The sequence below is a fragment of the Leguminivora glycinivorella genome, chromosome 22 (genome assembly GCF_023078275.1).
Source record: "Leguminivora glycinivorella isolate SPB_JAAS2020 chromosome 22, LegGlyc_1.1, whole genome shotgun sequence".
In the NCBI taxonomy this organism is placed as follows: Eukaryota; Metazoa; Arthropoda; class Insecta; order Lepidoptera; family Tortricidae; genus Leguminivora; species Leguminivora glycinivorella.
This window is the reverse complement of record NC_062992.1, coordinates 4,197,164-4,219,352: the sequence shown is the minus strand read 5'-3', so window position 1 is coordinate 4,219,352 and position 22,189 is coordinate 4,197,164. Positions and strand designations below refer to the sequence as shown.

Genomic DNA, 22,189 nt, shown 5'->3' with positions numbered 1-22,189 from the left:
GGATGTTGGACCCATATCCCATACATTACAGGCGCTATCTTGGATTTTTTCTATTGAAATCCTTCTGACATCCGATATCGGATCGGATAATGTGAAAACGCACTAAGGCCCACTTGCACCAACTACTTAACTCAGGGTTAGCGGGCTGTCATTTGTCAAATTCCATATAAAATGGTGGGTTAACCTTCGGGTTAACCCTCCATTTTCATTGGTACCAGTGGCCCTTAGTAAGATAAATGTGTACCCATTACCAATCATTGAAACTTTTTTAACTCTAAGCCAGGATTTAAAATACCTATGGCGGAACCGAATATTCGGCCGAATGTTCGATTCGGTAACAGCTGAACCGAATGTTCAGCCAAATATTCGTATTAGGCAAAGTCCGTATTCGGCCCATCTCTAAAACATAGTGTTTAAAACATAGTAATACGCGATTAATTCCCGTTTGTAATTTTAAATATGTGTAAAAATCGTTAAAATTTAAATCATACCTATATTGTTTTAAATATTATAGTCATATTTACACTGGTTATCTTTCAGAATATAGGTAACAGGTGTGAATAACTCCCGTGGGAGCGGGCAGGTGGCCTGTCCCGGAATAAGACAGGCTGTAGACGGGGCTAATGGGAAAATAGCGCTAGATTAATTTTGACGAAGCATTGATTTAGTTTTGATATTGTTTCTTCACGGTTTTGTGTCATCAAACTCTCACATTTTAGACTGTTTCAATAACTTGTATCTAATGTGTGTATGACTAGTGCGTAGGGCCCCACGTTGGGCGCCAATTTGTAGGGTAGGCGACCAGGAGGTAAGACAAAACGCCAATGTCAACGTGTATATTTATTAAGGATAGGTATTTAGGTATAGGTACATTGCATACATAGCAGGTCATTCAAACTGGTAGGTACTTCCTAGCTACGGAAAACCTTATAATGGCGGGCAAGGTTGAGCTCAACCACTATAGGTGCAAAAAGCCAAGGGACAGTCTGTGAACCTATCGCCAAGGCACTAGCTAAATCCTAGGGTGGATCGGGAGAAGACTGCAGGTGGGCTATCGAACTCCCGAGCCAACGAGACTTGCCAAAGGACAGTCGGAGAACCTATCATATATAGAGGAGTGACGTCACGGACGGTAACACACACTGTTACGCTCGCGCTTTTTTGTTATCACAATAATAGTAATCTCACGATTTACCTTCATCTGCGCTGATCAATGTGTGCACTGGTGCCTCATTAGCCTGTGTTAGTGTGTGCGTTCTGCCGCGCACTGGGATAGTGCGTTTATAGTGCTTTTTATAGCTGTGTATCAAAGTGACATTTTACGTGTGGCGGGTAGATGTGAAATAACTTTATAAAATTTAAGACTCTGGTGCTACGGCTAGCGCCATCTAGTAGCGCATCTAGTAGTAGTACGGTAGCGTCATATTGGAACTGTTGTGGTTGACTTACGATAAAGCCCCCTATTCACGTAGTGAGCGAAATGGTTGTCTGCGCTGCGGCATGCGGCAAGCCCATGGGCACGACGGGTGTCGCCAAATGCAGCTGTGGGCTGACTTTCCACAAAGTCTGTGTGAACATGGGCCCAAATGCCCGCGTTCCTGTTACTTGGGCTTGCCCGACGTGCAAGTCGGCCAGCTGTCGGCGCGACAACTCCGACAATACGCCTGTGAAGCAGAGTGTTGCCGACGAGGATGATGCGCCAGCTGACCAACAGCTGGATGTTGCGGAGCAGCTGTCCTTGCTTCGTATTGAGTTTGGGGCTGTGCGGAGCGAACTTGCGGGTTTGCGTGTCGAAGTGGCCAGCCTACACAGCACCTTGGGTGGCATCAATAGCCGCCTAGATACTCTGGAGGACAGGGTCAGGTGCCTGGAGGAGCGGCCTGAGGGTTCCGCCGGCAGCGAGTCGGATGGCCAGTCGTCGGCAGGAGTAGCGGTGGAGCTTCAGCAGACGGTTGCGCGCCTGGAGCTGGAACTGAACGACCGCGATCAGGACGCGCTGCTCTCTGACCTCGATATTGGTCATATTCCGGAGGCAAAAGGGGAAAATGCTGTTCACACAGTTATCCTTGTCGCGGCCAAGTTAGGTGTCACATTGGAGCAACGGGACGTGGTGTTCGCCGAACGGGTTGGGGCAGTGAACAGGGGCGAGGAAGGAGCAGACTCTGGGGCTGGGGGCCGGCCGCGTCGTGTCGTCGTTAGGTTGGCGCAGCGACAACTGCGAGATGAATTGCTGCAGGCCGCCCGGGTGCGGCGCAATTTCACCTTTTCCGACGACAATTTTCCAAGCCCTCCGCGTCGCATCTTCATCAATGAGCGGCTCACCCGGACGAACCGCCTGCTATTCCATAAGGTTCGTGAGTCATGTAGGCAGCACCAGTGGAGGTTCTCATGGACAAGACGAGGCCGAATCTTTATTCGACAGGCAGAGGGAAAGTCCGCTCTTTCCATACGCTCCGAAGCAGACTTACATCGTGTTTTTGGTACGAGCTCTGTCTGAAGACTGGGCGGTTGAATGTAATTTCATTAAATCTAGTGTTGTACTGTGGCAAGGCAATGTTTTTTTGATTCGGTTATTTTTTCTTATGTTGGTAAATATGTTTTCACTTAATGCTCACTGTAATTGTCATACCTATTTTTGTAATCTGTGGTTTTTGTTGTCTACGTTAGGCTGGAATGTTATCTGTCAATGTCAAACTACTGTCATCTGTCAGGAAGATTCTTATCAAAAGTATGGGATCAATTTACAAGTGCTAAGTCACCGTACAATGTCGTACTTACCGTACAAAAATTACTAATATTAGCTCATATCACCTTGACACTGGCGAAATAGTCCCAATGGACTGAAGCCATTTAATTTTAAAAACTGAACTGAACTGAAGTATGGGTAAAAAGAAAAAACTAAGAATAGGTTTGTACAATGCAGGTTCTCTCGGCACAAATCATGATGACTTTATAGCGGCTGCAGATAGGCAGGATGTTGACGTGCTTGCAATAAATGAATCGTGGTTAAGGGCGGGCGAGGAGGGGCGGGCTCCGGCACTTCCAGGATACAGTTTTCGGCATATTCCCAGACCGCAGGGTGACCGGTCGCGCGGTGGAGGCGTAGGTTTTTATGTTAAGCGAAATCTCAATGCTCGGACCTGGCCGCATCCTGTTGACCCACTGCATAGGTTGGTTGAACAGATGTGGATTACATTCACTCTAAATGGTAAGAAGCTAGTGGTTGGTACAGCATATAGACCACCTTGGATGAGTCTACAATTATTTTTTGATGCCATAACTGACTCGATTAGTTCACTTCGCACCTATGATAATCTGATTATACTTGGTGACTTCAATGTAAATATGTTGAACAGTACAGATACAAAAACCGCTCAGTTTAATAACTTTTTAACCAGTACAGGATTATCACAGTTGGTTTCTCAGCCTACGCATTTTACTGACACTAGCCAAACACTGATAGATGTTGTCTGCTCGGACATGCAGGCCAATAACACTACTGTTGCCCATGTTGGTTCCTTGTATGGTCACTGTCTTGTTGTGTGCGACTTTAATGTTAAGCGAGAGATGTCAAAGCCCTACTATATTACCTATAGGTCCTTCAATAGTATTTGCGACAAAGACTTTGATGCGGACTTGCGGTGCATGGGGTGGGACGTGATATTGAGCCTTGACAATCTGAATGATATGGTGGATGCTTTTATCCAACGGGTTCTTAGTTTATTTAATGTGCATGCCCCTGTTAAGACATCCCTGGTCAAAACTCAATCCTATCCTTGGATCACTGACACCATCAAACTCATGATGAAATTGCGGGACAGTGCTGCGGCAGAATATCACAAAAATCAAAGTGATGGTAAAAAGGCCTATTACAAAGACCTCAAGTCTGTGGTAAGCAAGGCTTTGCATTATGAAAAGGTAGCTTATTTCAGTCAAAATATAAATAACAGGTTAAATGAACCTAGAGCTTTGTGGAAAAACTTGAAGTCTACTGTATTACCTAAGAAGAATAATGATTTACCTCCTTCATTCAATAATCCTGATATTTTAAATAGGTATTTTCTGGAGCTACCAGGGACCACAGGGGTCACAATTTCACAACTGACCTATTTTGAGTTCCATAGGTACCATGACTCTGTTTTCCACCTAGAGACCATTAACTCTAATCATATTATTAAAATAGTAAGAGCGTGCGCAGACAGAGAGCGGTCTAGAGTTCTGCGTTCCGCGTTCAGGGTTCTGCATTCTTTAGAATGTACCGAGTCTGTAGCAGCAACGCACACAGCGGGCAGTCTGCCCGCGGCGGTCAAAGCGGAACGCCGCGTTCTAGCGTTCTTTTCCCGCCGAGACAGAGAACGCCGGAACGCGGGGATGTTCGAGGTTGCAAACACAGAAAAAATAATGAATTGGTTAGGAAAAAGAAGAATTTCTGAGGTCAAATCTACGGATAGTACACGACGAAATGCTGTTATGTTTATTTTATCCTTAATAAATAATTACAATGTTCTAAAAATACAGCCAGACTTTATTTTTCTCAATTAATGAAACTATTCATCGACATGCGAATTAAAATATCGAATCGCTGTTCATCTGTAAGGAGAATTTAATAGATGGAATTTAATAGATGGAAAAGGTGAATTTAATAGATGGAAAAGGTGAATTTAAGGTAAGGAGAATTTAATAGATGGAAAAACGAACTTTCCTGTGACATGTTGCATGTACAAAGACCCAAGCGAAACAAGAACGCGAGAATTTGAACGCCGCCTGTGTGCGTTGGAGCTCTTGAGCGGTCAACGGTCATTAGAACGCGGAACTCTGACAGAACGCAGACCGCTCTCTGTCTGCGCACGCTCTAAAGGGTATAAAATCAAATGCTGAGGGTTTTGATGGTATAAATTTAAAGATGCTCATTTCAACTTTCCCTTACACTGTTGATATTATAACTAACTTAATAAATACCTCAATTCTTACTTCCACTGTCCCAGATATCTGGAAGTTGGCTCTAGTAAACCCTTTACCTAAAGTACCAAACCCATCTGATCTTAAAGACCTCAGACCGATAAGCATTCTGCCCTGTCTATCTAAAATTATGGAAAAAGTGGTCTGCTCTCAGTTAACCAGCTACCTGGAAACTAATCATATTTTGCCAGATGTCCAATCAGGATTCCGGAAGGGACGTAGCACGACGACTGCATTGCTTGATGTCACAGACAATATTTTAGACGCCCAAGATAAAGGGATGTGCACTCTCTTAGTGCTCCTAGATTTCTCTAGGGCCTTTGATTGTTTAAATATAAATCTGCTTTTGTCTAAATTAGCATACTATGGGTTTGATCACAAGACAGTTATGTGGTTTGCTAGTTATCTGTGTAACCGCTCTCAAATTGTAAAGGTACGTCTCAATGATGGGTCTTTAGTTCAATCGGCAAAAGCTGAGTTGAATCGAGGAGTCCCGCAAGGCTCTGTTATTGGACCACTCTTATTTATATTGTATTCGGCTGATATTGTGTCTCGCATCATGCACTGCAAATACCATATTTATGCAGATGACATACAAGTATATATTTCCTGTAAGCCCTCAGATATCAACAGTACCATAGAGAAACTAAATCAGGATCTTGCCAGAATATCAGCATGGGCAACAGAAAACTGCTTGGTGCTTAACCCTAGCAAAACTAAATACCTTGTGTTTGGCAGCAAACATCAACTATCTAGTGTAAGTATTTCAGAGGATGTCATGCTGATGAATGTACCAGTTGACAGGGTGTATGAAGCGCGTAATCTGGGCCTCCTCATGGACAGTGGTTTACGATACGAGAAACATATTGCTGAGACTATTAGAAATTGCTTTTACAGACTCAAGGTGTTATACAAAATTCGACCATATTTATGTGAAAATCTGCGCATTCAATTGGTCGAGTCACTTATTCTATCAAAGTTCAATTACATGGATGTTGTTTTTGGGCCAAGGCTACTTGCGAAAACAAAAAGACTCATACAACGTGTTCAGAATGCATGTGCTCGCTTCTGCTTCAACATTCCTTTGAGAGCTCATGTAACCCCGTATCTGAATAGCCATACGATCCTTAAAATGCAACACCGTCGCAAACTACACTTGGCGTGTCTGCTTTTCGGTGTACTGAACTATAAAGCCCCTGCATATCTCTTCAATAAACTATCTTGCATAAAACTCCGTGAACGACGTGAGTGTAAGATTCAACTGTTAACGCCGCGTCATGCCACAGCCGCTTTCCGAGGCAGTTTCCGGTTTTCTGCATCGCGCTGCTGGAATGTGATCCCACCCCCATTGAGGAACCTGCAAAGTATTTACAGTTTCAAATTAAAGCTAAAACAGTATTTGCTCAATCACCAGCTTGACGAAGAATCCTGCGCACATGACACGAGTTGCCTATAGTCGATACTTTTTTCTACTTACCGTAATGTTTGTTCCTTCTGCTTGGGAGTCATGTCAGCAAAGCTTGTCGTGCCGTCCATGATAATATAGACAATTTATTAATCTTGTATGGTGCTATTTTGTAATTAATATTTATTTCTTCACACATTGTAAATTTCGTTCTGTATCTGTCATTTGTCATTTAGTTTGTGTAGCGACCGTTGGCGCTAGTAACATGCGAACGCTTAATGTCAAACCACCCTGTGTCCGACCGGACTATTGCAGGTTCGATTGCCACATCTATTATTATTATTGTCAATGTTTTATTTATAACTTTTGTATGCTGTATGTTTCGTTATTTTTGTATTTTGTTCTTTATGCCTTGTGTTTCTTTAGTTTTGTCTGTTGCCTTCCGTGATTTTTCTCACTTAATGGTCTCACCGGAAGACCAGCGCTGGAAGTCGCCAGCAATATGCTGAGGTGTGGCACTTTATTCTCCGTCATTCATAAATATTGTTTCGTGTGTGTTTACGAATAAAACTTTTCATTCTATTATTCTCCTATCACTATCATTCTGATAAATATTTGTTTATCCTTATCTTATCCAAAGATCAGGACGCCGGGGATCAGGACGCCGGGGATCAGGACGCCGGGTGATCAGGACGCCGGGTGATCAGGACGCCGGGTGATCAGGACGCCGGGTGAAGGACGGGTTTTCTATTCTGATTCTTCGGCTATTCTATTCGTTGCTGTGACGCACTCGAGGCGCGCGCGGTTATAGTAGTGGCCTATTTCACAAAGCTACGACTTACAAGTTACAATATAGAAGTGGAAGTCTCTTTCTAATACGACAAGTTAAAGATATTTCGGTTTCTACTTCTTAACAGGTTGCATTTCAATATTTTCAATGTCCGCTCTCGATACAATTTTTGAGGTTTGAAAGTTATGTTATATTTCTCTTTGCTTTGCTTTGTATTATTTATTTCACGTTAAAAATACATATTAAATTAACAAAAATAAAACTACACTATAAACTAATAAACTAAACTATAACTAAGCTAAATCAACCTATAAAATAAAACCCTATAAATAAAAAAAACCCGGCCAAGAGCGTGTCGCCACGCTCAGTGTAGGGTTCCGTAGTTTTCCGTATTTTTCTCAGAAACTACTAAACCTATCAAGTTGAAAACAATTTTACTAGAAAGTCTTTATAAAGTTCTACTTTTGTGATTTTTTTCATATTTTTTAAACACATGGTTCAGAAGTTAGAGGGCCGGGACACACTTTTTTCCTTTAGGAGCGATTATTTCCGAAAATACTAATATTATCAAAAAATGATTTTAGGAAACCCTTATTCATTTTTAAATACCTATCCAACAATATATCACACGTTAGGATTGCAATGAAAAAAAATCCCTCCCCACTTTACGTGTAGGGGGTGTACCCTAATAAAACATTTTTTTTCCACTTTTGATTTTTTCACTTTGTCGGCGTGATTGATATACATATTGGTACCAAATTTCAGCTTTCTAGTGCTAACGGTTACTGAGATTATCCGCGGACGGACGGACGGACAGACAGACATGGCGAAACTATAAGGATTCCTAGTTGACTACGGAACCCTAAAAATGGAACCTAAGTCGGAGGCGGCCGGTAGGGTGCCCAGGAGGCTGGCGGCATTGCCGCGCTGAACAGCAATGCCGATGCGCTGGGCAAGATACCAGCCTTCCGGTCACCCGACGCGTCTATTAGGCGTTTGGCCAGGTCTGTGAAAATGCCGTGCGCACCCTGACCTCACGGCCCTAGCGTCTCCATCCCAAACGGCTCAAACATGCAGCCTTGTATTCAGATTCTTAGAATCCTATGAAAGTTACCTTAAAGGGTAGGACCCTTAGGTGTACCAAATTTTGAACGGTTTTCAATCATAAATCACTTTAGCTACTTATGTAACTTAAAAGTTTACGAGTACTTAATCCGCCAATTAAAATTCTTCCTTCTAATAAAGCCAAAGGACCGAATCACTTTCCACGGAGTGTCTTTTTACTTGAGGACGCCGATCCGATTAAAGTGTGCCTCAGCTGGAGCCAACGACTTCAGACATATGGACAAGGTAATGTTATGTTGGACTTGTTGGATAGTGTCCAATGGACACGCTTGTGAGTTTTGCAAAGTCACAAGTTGCAATGCATTGGCCGAGTATTGAAGCTGTCTGTCTTGGGAAAAAATAATTTCGTATGTTAGGATATTCTCGTCTGCTGCATTTCTCAACTGATTCTTGAGAAATTTTGAGAGATTTTTTTCTGTTATTTGATATGATCGAAATAGTGGAAATTGGTGTAAAGTTTATCAGTACGAGTAACCCTTATTTCATTAAAGTTTAAACTTTATTGCACAGTAAAATTTTCTAATGGCGGACTTAAGTTCTGTTATTCTCTATTAGTGAACCAACCCAACAAACAAAATATCCTTATAAAATCAATCTATAAGGGCTAAACACTCATAGTAGTTTTAAAATAGCATTCATTATGCCAGAGTTCCTTATAGCGGCTCATTATAAGAGAATTTGGCCTAATAGTACATTTACTCTTATAATTTGGCCATGTACACGTTAATAAGTCAAATTTATATGACTGCAATAAGGGTTCTAAAATATTTACTCTTATAGTAGCTCATTATAAGAGGATTTGGCCAATAGTACATTTACTCTTATAACTTGGCCATGTACACGTTAATAAGTCCAATTTATATGACTGCAATAAGGGTTTAAAAATATTTACCCTTATAGTAGCTCATTATAAGAGGATTTGGCCAATAGTACATTTACTCTTATAACTTGGCCATGTACACGTTAATAAGTCCAATTTATATGACTGCAATAAGGGTTTAAAAATATGTATTCTTATAGAAGCCATTTAAAATGCCTTTTCGCTGTATAATATTCAAAGCACTATAAAAGCTTTTGTTAATGGCCAATTATTCTTATAAAAGTAATGCATAAGATAGCTATGATGCTTTATGCCTCATAGGAGCATATTATAAAACGTCTATCCAGCAAACAAATTATAGCATTTTATAAAGTGTTTAAAAGAATTAAAGCAATACATTTTCTCTTATACAATAATTATAAAGGCATTATTCTTGAAAGTGTCGTATTAAAAGTTTTTATAAAACTTGATTCGTCATTTTGAAAATACAGCGAATGTGAACAATCTGATCCCAACTTATCGATTAGTGGTTCCGTAGAGGATGCCATTATGGAATAATTATAAGAATATGCAGGCAAGCAACAGTGACAGTAATACAGGTATATCGTTAAATGATGAGTTGAGTTTGGATTTAGCTTAATAATTATATTTTTTGTTCTTATTTAAGGTGTCTGTAGCTCTGCGGTGAAAAATATTAAGGTATATACAGCGGGGCCGCGGGGCAGATCTCGACTGGAGGTCAAATGTAACTGGTCCATTGTTTCCATGTTTTACAATGTTTACATTATTAAATAGAGTGTCCACCGGTTATACCAGACTAGCATGCACTCGGAGGTGGCCAATTATACATAACTGAGCGTATAAGAGACTATTACCAAGGCACTCAGTTTTTTTATCCATCAGTATCTACTAATATTAATTTTTAAGATTAACTTTATTAGAATAAGTTCCAAAAGTGTGTTCTTTACTTTATGGACTTTGGTCTGAAATAAAAAAAAATCTTTTATTGAGGATTATCATTGTGAATGTTGGACGATCTGAATAAGTGAATACAATGTTCGGCTATTTTAAGAAGAAACCGATTTTATATGTAGTCCTTTTGGGACTAAGACAGATTAAAATTGAGGACAAATAAAGACAAACTCACTGTTTTTAAGATATTTATTTATGTGCAACGAAACCAAACCGATACAAGTAACTTTATAAGATTAATATTTTCAGTTCTATTGCTCACGATGTTGCTGTTTCAATGAGTCTACATACTTCAAAATATTAATATATTCTTCAGAGCGCCTACACGGTGGTGGAAATTGTAATTAACCTATCAGTAAATTTCCAAAATAATAAGTAGTTTCTTTTATCGAGGTCTTCATCAAATTCACAAAAGATATATTGATTTTCGTTTTCTTGTTTTGAATTATCGGCGCCATCTTTGCTTGGTGTGATTTTCTTACAACCTAAACTATTTCCTGCGTCCTCTTCCATTTTGCATGTTTTTTGATCCACCACTCCGGGCTTATTTTTGGGTGTAAGTAATGATTGTGACTGATTTTCTCCATCAGAATATGTGCCGTTTTGTAGTTCATCTGTAATAAAAAAAAATTATTTGAAGTCTTAGGCTAGGCTGTTTATAGTTATCGACACAAAGTCCATTGTGATGGCGGTACTGAAATCGTCTGTGGTTTTCAATAGCACTTACTTACTAAGAGGAGGAGAAGAGTTGTCATCTTCACGTCACTAAAAACGGCTGACTATGTATCTCATCCACAGATTCTGTAACAATAACCATAATAATAAATATCAAATAGAGTATTTGACTCAGCATTTACAATAAATCAATAGGAAGTAATAAAATAAGGCACCAGAAGATTAAATATTCCGAAGCACAAGTTTGTTTTAAATTGAAAATTCTAGGTATAACTTCCTAATGAAATATTGAAAATATCAGTATTACCTGACATGCTGCGGACTACACGGTTTTATTTTGTTCTATGCCGGTTAATCGAACCAAACCTTTATCAAAGCGTTCCCCAAAATACCGATTTAAAAAGAACGGTCTTTCGAACAAAAATGCAATTTCAAAGTTTTGCGCCAAGTACATGATAACTAGACAGCGGATTTCAGGTAGCAATTTAAATATTAATATGGATATGACTAGTGCAATTTTTTAAATACATGTCATGTGGTTTATAATCTATTATTATTACCTACATCGCACACCACAAGCTTCACTGAATAATTAGATTAAATTAATGTTATTTTTTCAATAAACTACATTTAAAAAAAAGTATTTTATTCTAAATAATGGACTTTCAATTTAAATATATATAAGAAGCGAATTATTTTCATTTTTATATTCTTTGAGCCATAATAGAAGTTTTTACTGTGCAATGCGCAGAAGAAATATTAAAGAAATAAGTATAAATAAATATTTTTTTTATTTTTATTTATTATCATTATAATTTTTGCCCAATATTCACAAAATCATCCAAAAAGGGTTTTACTTTTATGTTCCCATACATTTTTTCGTGTGTAGAAAAAATTATAAATATTGTATGCGAGTCATATTCATATTAATATTTAAATCGCTACCTGAAATCTGCTCTCTAACGATAACGTTACGAATTTTTAACTGGTATCCGTTACAAATATTTAACTAGATGGTAAGGTTCGGGATTTCACTAATTGTGAGAAGGAACCCTAAAGATATATAAAATGGCGAATCTTAAGTAACACCGGTGGCTACTATAAAGTGTTTACTCTTATAGAGTATTTGTAAATGATGTGCTTACTGCTTTTACTCTTATAACAGCCTTGCTCAAGACATGTCAAAATTAATTAACCGCATTTTTAGTACAAAACCGTTGAAATACAAGGGCGCATTAATAATACAACACATTTTATATCACATTTCACCATGAAATTGGATTCCCACACAGTTTTCATAATAAATAAGCAAATAATTGTAATAAGTAAAAGTTAACTTACCGTTTACTAACTTACAAAATGGATGACTTGATGATGATGTACACATAAATCACTACGAAAAGCACAATAAACTTTTCAAACAGCATCCTGTTTCGCCGTTATGAGTTTTACTCCCTTATATCTGATGATCACAAAACGTGTACAAGAGCTATGGCCCTTATTAAAGCTTTGTATATGATTCTTACAAGTATAATTGCCTTTATTAAAGCTTTAAATATGATTCTTATTAGTACATTAGCCTTTTAAAAGCACTTTTCTTGCCATTATAAGGTTAACTTTCTTATTGCATGCCATAATAAAGCACGTACAAGATAAGAAAGCTAATAATATAGCAACTACAAGGGGGATATAAGGTTTTTGGCCTTATAAGGTGTGCCCAAATGCCCTCTTGTAAAGGGTTTACAAGGTTATTATAAGAGTACTATTTTTGGCATTATAAGCCACTATAAGACTAATTTTTGTTAGTTGGGAAGGGACAAGACGAAAAATCTCGAGTGTGTGTGAGAATCAACAACCTTATTGCAGTCCATCAAAATGCGTTGTTGAATTTTAAGCCCATAATACAAGGTCTACCAGGTCGCATAACCTCTAATTCTAGATACCTACTTGTTGTGATTTTTTTAATGACGATGATTGACAAAAGGTACCTTCGGTGACGGAACCTCAGCAACGCGCGACCATCTATTATGTATGTCTACGGCCGTAGCGATTGAAGTACTCTTCAGTTGAAGCTGTGTTGCTAAGAATTAACGAAGTCTTGAAGAATTTAAGTGGCTCGAGAAATAGTTATTTGTTATACAAGGGGGCAAAGTTGTATTTTAACGCCGAGTGTGCAATTGAAAAACGAGCAAGTGAAAGGATTCTATAGTTGAACCACGAGCGAAGCGAGTGGTTCGAGAATAGAATCCTGAACTTGCGAGTTTTTTAACACACGAGAAGTAAAATACATTTGCACCCGAGTGTAACACAAAACTTTTCCCCTCACTATAGCGAGGAAACTACAACGCAAAAAATGCGTTTATTACTGCTTCCAGTAGTTCCACAGGTGGTAAATCATCTTTATTACTAGATTCACCTACTTTTATCAATTTTAAAGCAGCTAATTTGACTTTATTCAAGGTCAAATTACTTTACCCACTAGTGAATAAAATGCGTTTTTACCCGCTGGTATTAAAGGACAAAACACGTGTTTCTGAGCTAGTGAGGGGAAAAGGTATGTTACAGTTTACTTTACTGTGTTCTCTATTTGATAAGTTATGTCGTGAAAGTGGTTTGTCAGGATCATAGCAAATGAAAAATCTGTAATCAAATTCTAGTAAATATAAGAAGATCATACCATCCCATACATTAAAATGCGACCGCCTAAGAACGCGTATACACTACACCACACATAGATGGCGCCACAAAACAATGCCTTGTTGCCATCGATTATTTGTAGATTGGCGTTAAGTGTCACTTTCGAGCCACAAATATGTATATGTAAAAAGTGACACTTAACGCCATCTACAACTATAATCGAAAGCTACAAGATTATTTTTTGGCGCCATCTATGTGTGGTGAAGTGTATGCGCGTTCTTAGGTGGTCGCATTTTAAAGTAGGGGATGGGTTGATCTTCTTATATCTAATCTATGGTCTTACCTAGATAGTAGTGTGTGTTTGTGGCAAATAATAAATACTTATAAAGTGACACTGCCGACAGTGATTGGTACACGTCTTGGTGAGGGCACAGATTATTAATAAGTTACTAACCTACAGATCCTTCACTTGCCCGCAAAACGACAAATGCCTACGTTTTATTTAACCAATACTAATAAGTTACTACGTAAAACCAGGGGCGGCTCACTCCGCGATCCTTTCACCGCGCTACAAGTACATGCCGGCGGCCGCGAGTTCGCGGCCCATTCACTGGCGACGACCTTCGCGCGGCGCAATAGAATTCAATGTCGTCTGCACGCGTGCGGTCCGTTTGTTAATGTAGGTAAGAATTTAGAATGGCGGCGTTTTGTGAACATCAAAGGAGTGAGCCTTCTGTACTTGTACTATTATATATTCTGTGGTAAAACTCAGAAGAATAGTAGGTACGTGCCACGCGACTACACAGTCGGGCGCGGGGCGCCCCTCGGCTACTTGTTCATTCGAGTGAACGGCTAGCGTGTAGGTACTTAACGCTCACCGCGAGCGAGTGACGTAGGCCTGGTGAGGGTTCCTAATTTATGAGTGTTTTCTCTATAACAAGGTACCTAGCCTTCTCGTGCTTTCTGTGGGTCTATTTATGCGTCATACATACTATACATATTTATTTTCCCCTCACTAGCTCGGAAACACGTGTTTTGTCCTTTATTAAATCCCCAGTGGGTAAAAACGCATTTTATCCACTAGCGGGTAAAGTAATTTGACCTTGAATAAAGTCAAATTAACTGCTTTAAAATTGATAAAAGTAGGTGAATCTAGTAATAAAGATGATTTACCACCTGGAACTACTACTGGAAGCAGTGATAAACGCATTTTTTGCGTTGTAGTTTCCTCGCTATAGTGAGGGGAAAAGTTTTGTGTTACACTCGGGTGCAAATGTATTTTACTTCTCGTGTGTTAAAAAACTCGCAAGTTCAGGATTCTATTATCGAACCATAGAATCCTTTCACTTGCTCGTTTTTCAATTCCACACTCGGCGTTAAAATACAACTTTGCCCCCTTGTATAACAAATAACTATTATTTTTTAAATTGACACAATTTTTAAAATACATACAATAAACATACATACATATAATCACGCCTGTATCCCATAAAGGGGTAGGCAGAGCACATGAACTACTAAGTTTCAGTGCCACTATTAGGGGTTGAAAAAAATCCAAATTGTGACATTGCAGTAACAGGCTATGTGTGAGAAAGATTTCATCGGGTAGTTCATGGAAATACATTTATAAATCGTACCACCAAAAAAACCGACCAAGAGCGTGTCGGGCCACGCTCAGTGTAGGGTTCCGTAGTTTTCCGTATTTTTCTCAAAAACTACTTAACCTATCAAGTTCAAAACAATTTTCCTAGAAAGTCTTTATAAAGTTCTACTTTTGTGATTTTTTTCATATTTTTTAAACATATGGTTCAAAAGTTAGAGGGGGGGACGCACTTTTTTTTCCTTTAGGAGCGATTATTTCCGAAAATATTAATATTATCAAAAAACAATCTTAGTAAACCCTTATTCATTTTTAAATACCTATCCAACAATATATCACACGTTGGGGTTGGAATAAAAAAAAATATCAGCCCCCACTTTACATGTAGGGGGGGTACCCTAATAAAACATTTTTTTCCATTTTTTATTTTTGCACGTTGTTGGCGTGATTAATATACATATTGGTACCAAATTTCAGCTTTCTAGTGCTTACGGTTACTGAGATTATCCGCGGACGGACGGACGGACGGACGGACGGACGGACGGACGGACGGACGGACGGACGGACGGACAGACAGACATGGCGAAACTATAAGGGTTCCTAGTTGACTACGGAACCCTAAAAAGAAGATTCTTAGTAAGAATAAATCCTTCTTAATTACCAATATAATTCTTCATCTATTCATAGAATCCTCTCAGATATATATTCCAAATCAACCAAATCTCCTTTACCTTCTCCCACTTTTAATTAAGAGATAATAGTTCGTATCTCGAGTCCTTAAGGGCGTCCCCAAATCGCTGATATTTAGGGAACGGTAAAATATCTGGTAAAATTAAAGGTCGGCGGATAATCCTTTAATTTCGTCATTACTTTTGGGATCAAAATCTGATTTCGTAGTAAATCGGCGTTTGACATTTCTTTTTTAGAATTTATGAATAATTTAAAACGCGTTTTAAACTCTGATATTAGAAACTCATGTAACGTACACACATAAGAGCACGCGATGTAACTAGTGGTAAGAGGTTACTAACTAAGCAAAGACATATATAACTCCGTATAGACAGATAAAGTCTAAGAAAAAAACGTACCTCAGTACCATACAGCAAAAGCTACGGTGGCCTAGATGGCATTACACCTTTGGGGTACGCTCAGCTAGATGGCGCTAATATTAATATTTGACATTTTAACACATACCAAAGAGGATCGAGTATTATAGAGAATGACTGTCAAAGTAAAATGTGTAATCACAGTGCATAGACTGCCATCTCTCGACACAAGCTTAACAAAACCTCAGTTTTGTCAATTTGGCCCATATTCTTAGCTTGGTATGTTTTAAAATATCAAATATTGATATTAGCGCCATCTAGCCGAGCGTACCCCAAAAGTGTATCGCCATCTAGCTCACCGTACCTTTTTCTGTATGGTTTTGGGGTACGTTTTTTTCTTAGACTTTATCGGTCTTTACGAAGTTATATAGGTCTTTGCACATACCAAGCTAAGAATATGGGCCAAATTGTCAAAACTGATATTCAAAAGTTTTAAGCCTGTGTCAAGAGATGGCAGTCTATGCACTGTGATTATACATTTTACTTCAACAGTAACTCTCTATAATACTCGATCCTCTTTGTAATTAAGTAATTGCATCTAAAAGTTACACATGGTCATGATATAATTAACTAACATATGGTACAAGATCGTGGTGCGTGAATATGGCATGTCCTTCAAGACTGTCATGAATGTCGTACTTACAGTTGTGTATAGGTAGCGACTCAGGTAAATACTACAGAGTATGGCATGAACCTGGCATGTCCGTCAAGACTGTCCTGTATGTCCTACTCAGTGTAGCCGATCAGGTACTAGCGTGTGCATGAACCTGGCACGTCCCTCAAGACTGTCATGTATGTTCTACTTACTCAGTATAGCGGATCATCAGGTACTAGCGTGTGCATGAACCTGGCACGTCCTTCAAGACTGTCCTGTATGTCCTACTCAGTGTAGCGGATCAGGTACCAGTGCATGTGCATGAACCTAGCACGTCCTTCAAGTCGGTCATCAGAATGGTACTAAAGTAATCAGAAAGCTACTTACGTGGTAAGAATATCGTACACGGTGTATCGAGCAAGGTACGAGTGTGTGTGCAACCGCCGCAAGTTCTGTGCCAGCAGCAGGAAGCGCCGATCAGCTGATACAGAGAACGAGGCCGGTTCCAGGACCCGCTGTAACAAACAACATACTTATTTAAAGGTTTTGTTTGTGAAAGAAAATTTTTATTACTAGGTATAGTCAAAGATATTTTCTCGGCCAAATCAGAGATAAACATTAAATCAGAAATATCAGAAATCAGAGATATTACAAAAGGCCTAGCAGTGTGATATACATATACGTAATATTGTGTCGTTACGTCCATTAGGCACGAAACTGACGAGCACGTATGTGGAATGTTATGAAAGTGAATGAAGGGAAACTAGTCGGGATCATAGCATATAAGAAATCGTGATCTCTGCCTAGCCTTCTGGGAAACTGGCGTAAATATAAATGAGTATAAAGTCAAAGATGTGACTCCTTAAAAGATAAATAAAGTCTAAGAAAGAAAACGTACCTACATCGAAAACTTCAATAAAAATGTATGATCGTTGGGTTTATGCTTAACGATAACAATAATATTCGTATTTAATTAATTAACATAATTATCTGGTATATCCCTAACCAAATTGTCAAAACTGAGGTTCTAAATTTAACTCTGTCCCGAGAGATGGCAGTCAATGCAGTTTCACAAAAAAATATACTGTGACAAAAATCCTCTTCATCCATTCTCTTTGATTAAAACGTATATAATCCTGGATGAAACGCTCAACGCAAAACGTGGCAAATTATTTAATGCATTTCATATTAAGGATTAAACTGACATCGCTAATTTATCAATTTGCACCCGTCACGCGTTTAATCCATGCAATAAATTTTCAATCAAGATAGGCAATTTAGATATTATTGCACGATGTGACGCGAGCTTTGATTAATTTCCAAAATCGCTGACCTACATCGGTTCATGTCTATTGATTAATTAATTATATGACAACTAGCTTTTGCCAGCGGCTTCGCTTGCGTTAAAAAGAGATAAAGAGTAGCCTATGTCACTCTCCATCCCTTCAACTATCTCCACCTAAAAAATCACGTCAATTCGTCGCTCCGTTTTGCCGCGAAAGACGGACGAACAAACAGACACACACAGTTTCCCATTTATAATATTAGTACGGATTAGTCTACGAGACTATTTGTGTATTATAATAATGTACATCGTTGTCTGATTACCCGCAACACAAGTCTTCTTGAGCTTACCGTGGGACTCAGTCAATATGTGTAAGAATGTCCCATAATATATATTTATTTCTTATAATTTTTTTAGAGGATCTAGCTTTTGTTTTGAGGTGATTTTCAGACAGTTGGTTGCAGTTGCAGTTTGTACCTAGCTCGAAAATCATCAGTCGAATCTCGATCACATAAAACCTTTTGATCGCTTTGCATCTCAGAATGTTGCCTGACACGTCACGCCATTACCGTTACCACAGTATAATAAAGAGTATTATCGTACAGTATGGCCACTACCGCTCCCCGATGAAAGTACCACCCACCCCCTCTCGGTTACCTCACAGTTACCGCCTGTCAAAAACATGCAAGCATGGTACGCGTTCACCTACACGAGCTTAGAATGTGTGTTGCAACGCGCCTCTTTCATATATTTGATCGCCAGTGTCCGAGATGTGCCGTTACTATAAATAACGAATTAATATACCTCAACCATATCTGTCAGCCACTGTCAGCAGGACAATTGCTTTGACAGCGTCAGCCATGACCCCTTTAGTGGTTATTGACGTGGTGGGCACGACACACGACCACTTTAGTGCTTTGGCGTCCAAAGGGTTAAAATGACACGTTTAATGTTCATATGTAAGAAAATTAGGAAATCCACGAAAACTGTCATAGGATTTCAAGTTTCTTGAATTTTACACAGTCAATCTATACTTAGTTTTTATATATCATTTTTAGGGTTCCGTAGTCAACTAGGAACCCTTATAGTTTCGCCATGTCTGTCTGTCCGTCCGTCCGTCCGTCCGTCCGTCCGTCCGCGAATAATCTCAGTAACCGTTAGCGCTAGAAAGCTGAAATTTGGTACCAATATGTATATCAATCACGCCAACAAAGTGCAAAAATAAAAAATGGAAAAAAATATTTTATTAGGGTACCCCCCCTACATGTAAAGTGGGGGCTGATTTTTTTTTTCATTCCAACCCCAACGTGTGATATATTGTTGGATAGGTATTTAAAAATGAATAAGGGTTTACTAAGATCGTTTTTTGATAATATTAATATTTTCGGAAATAATCGCTCCTAAAGGAAAAAAAAGTGCGTCCCCCCCCCTCTAACTTTTGAACCATATGTTTAAAAATTATGAAAAAAATCAGAAAAGTAGAACTTTATAAAGGCTTTCCAGGAAAATTGTTTTGAACTTGATAGGTTCAGTAGTTTTTGAGAAAAATACGGAAAACTACGGAACCCTACACTGAGCGTGGCCCGACACGCTCTTGGCCGGTTTTTATATTTAGCCTGTGTGGTGACAGGTTAAGAATTTCACTACCCCCTTTCTTCCCGTGGGTGTCGTAGAAGGCGACTGTGAGATATGGGTTAAATTGTGGCGTAGGCGAGAGGCTGGCAACCTGTCACTGCAATGTCACAGTTTCGTTTTCTTTCAACCCCTTATTTGCCAAGAGTGGCACTGAAGCTTTAGTAGTTTCATGTGTTCTGCCTACCCCTTTATGGGATACAGGCGTGATTGTATGTATGTTGTATGTATGTATGTATTTTTATATTATAACTCACTCTCGGGGCAGGCCGGGGTGCAGGCAGACCGAAAAGGAGATGGCGGGACGACCTGGACGCATTCTACCCAAAATGGTGCGAAAATGCCGACAACAGGGTCGAGTGGAGAAAGCGAGGGGAGGCCTTTGCCCAGCAGTGGGACACAAAAGAGGCTAATTAAAAAAAAACTCACTCTTTGTTGCATTCAACTTAATGAAAAGTTACTTTAGACATACTACTCCATGAAAACAAAAAACAATCCACGAAAGAAAATAAAACCTATTTGAGTTATCTCCGAAACTATCCATCAAATATCGGGCTGTCATAAAAGCTAAACACTCGTGGCCGATATTGTAGCCGACGTAATAAATTGGGTTCAACAAGTGGGCCCACTACATGTCTCCCTGTATACGTGTATTTTGTAGAGCCGGGCTTGGATACCGGTTGTTTAGACAACAGATTTCGTCAGCGCATCGCGCTGATCCGCGCAAATCAATCTAGGGCATAAGCCAGCACAAACATAGTGTAGTAGTTGCAATTTACACGGATGGAATACAAATAAGATTTACATATGTGTGCTATAGGTAATATTGTGTATATAAGGAAATATAATTTGTAAATAAATCAGATACCAATTGTCCGTTGGTGTTTCACTACCTCCATACCTAAAACCTCTGCTTGCTCAGGGCGACACTCTGAGAGTAGAGACTCCCATCCACCACCTTTTTACAGGTACCCTTGCTGTGGCATAAGACTCCCTTAGCCTTAATCGGTCGTCTGAGCCTGGGCGATCGGCAGCAAGTATCCATCCAACCACCTTGATCCCCCCCGTAGGGAATCCGTCTGTTACCGATAGGTCTCCCGGTACAGACATCCTTGTCATAGAATAAGTTAGGGCTAGGGAAGTAGGGACTTAGGCCAATAGGATCCCTTGCTATCGCCTCCCACCTTATTTTATGCAGTCTGTACAGGCACATGCAACGCCTAAGTACCATTTGATTCCATTTCATTCCAGTCCATTTAGTAATCCAGGTACTCGGCCTTAGCGTGTGGCTGTACACCGGTTAAATTTTCAAACCGTTATCATGTACTTGCGGACAAACCTTTAAATTTCGTTTTCGCTCGAAAAACCGCTATTTTTAAACCGGTTTTTAGAAGAACTCTTTCATAAAGGTTTCGTTCGATTAACCGGTTTAGAACAAAATAAACCGGTTTATTCCGCAGCATAATAGGTAATACTGTTCTAACCAAACAAAAAACTCGCTGAACTTAGGTATTTAGGTGAGTCTCGCCGCTCGTCGACTAAACCGGTTTATTTCGGTTAAAATAAAGTTCTCATAACGTTCGCGTTCTTTAAAAAGTTCGGAGTAAAATCAAAATAAACCGGTTTTAACCGGTAAAAAATAAACCGGTCCCAAGCCTTGTGTAGAGCCACACTGTATAGGCACACATAGCTCGACAATGGTGGTTAAATTCGAATATTGCGGAATGCTCCGTACAAACTTCCAGTCCCCATTCTAGGGAAGTGGGGGGTTAGAAAGAGACAATAAGTAGCCTAAGATGTCACTCTCCAAGTCTCCATCCTTTTAAACTATCTCCACTTAAAAAAATCACGTCAATACATCGGTCCGATTTGCCGTGAAAGACGGACAAACAAACAGACACACAGACTTTCCCATTTATAATAATTATTTGTATGGTTTACAGGGTTGTACACAGCTAAATAAGGGTATTACTTGCACCAATGACCTTCGATTTGAATCCGTATGTTGTAGAAAAAATCCTTCAGTTTATTTTGCACTAGAAACTGACAGACCGAACAGTTGACCGCATTATTGGGTCACGTACCCAAATACACAGCTAGTTCTAAGGCTAACTCCTCACCTCCTTCACAACTGTACACAAACTCGAAAGCGACATTGCCCCTTTTAAAACAAGATTCCCTTTTGAACTACCTAGCTAAACTGAATATTATATGAGTTTCAGTAAGAACCCGACCAATATGCTACTCAAAGGCATATTGCGGACCTCATGCAGCATACTATCCTTGTCAAACTTTACAGAAGTACAGATCAGGCGGGCTAATAAAATCTGGCCCCGTAGCCAAATGGCATTTCTGCGAAACGCGACCGAAACGCCGCAGAAGTGTAGTCTGGCTCTGTAGCGCCAATACGCAAGAGCGATAGAGATAGATAGCTACGAAAGAGATATTATGTGCATTCGGCTACGCACACTGGAATAGTGGTTGGCATGTTATTGAGGGCAAGCGGATATCGTTCAATATCTTCTTCTTTCATTGCCATGCCCTAACGGACGTCGGCGACCACCTTTGCCATTTCTCTCCTGTTCTTT

General features: G+C 39.5%; 1 protein-coding gene across 1 annotated transcript in view; it reads right to left on the bottom strand.

Annotated features, from left to right (window-relative positions):
* The window catches only part of LOC125237759 (dipeptidyl aminopeptidase-like protein 6), a 342,306-nt gene that overhangs the window by 89,310 nt on the left and 230,807 nt on the right, over positions 1–22,189 (bottom strand). The window contains exon 5 of the mRNA XM_048144933.1: positions 17,072–17,199. Within this exon, the coding sequence (XP_048000890.1) occupies positions 17,072–17,199 (128 nt within the window). The remainder of the gene's footprint in view (positions 1–17,071; positions 17,200–22,189) is intronic.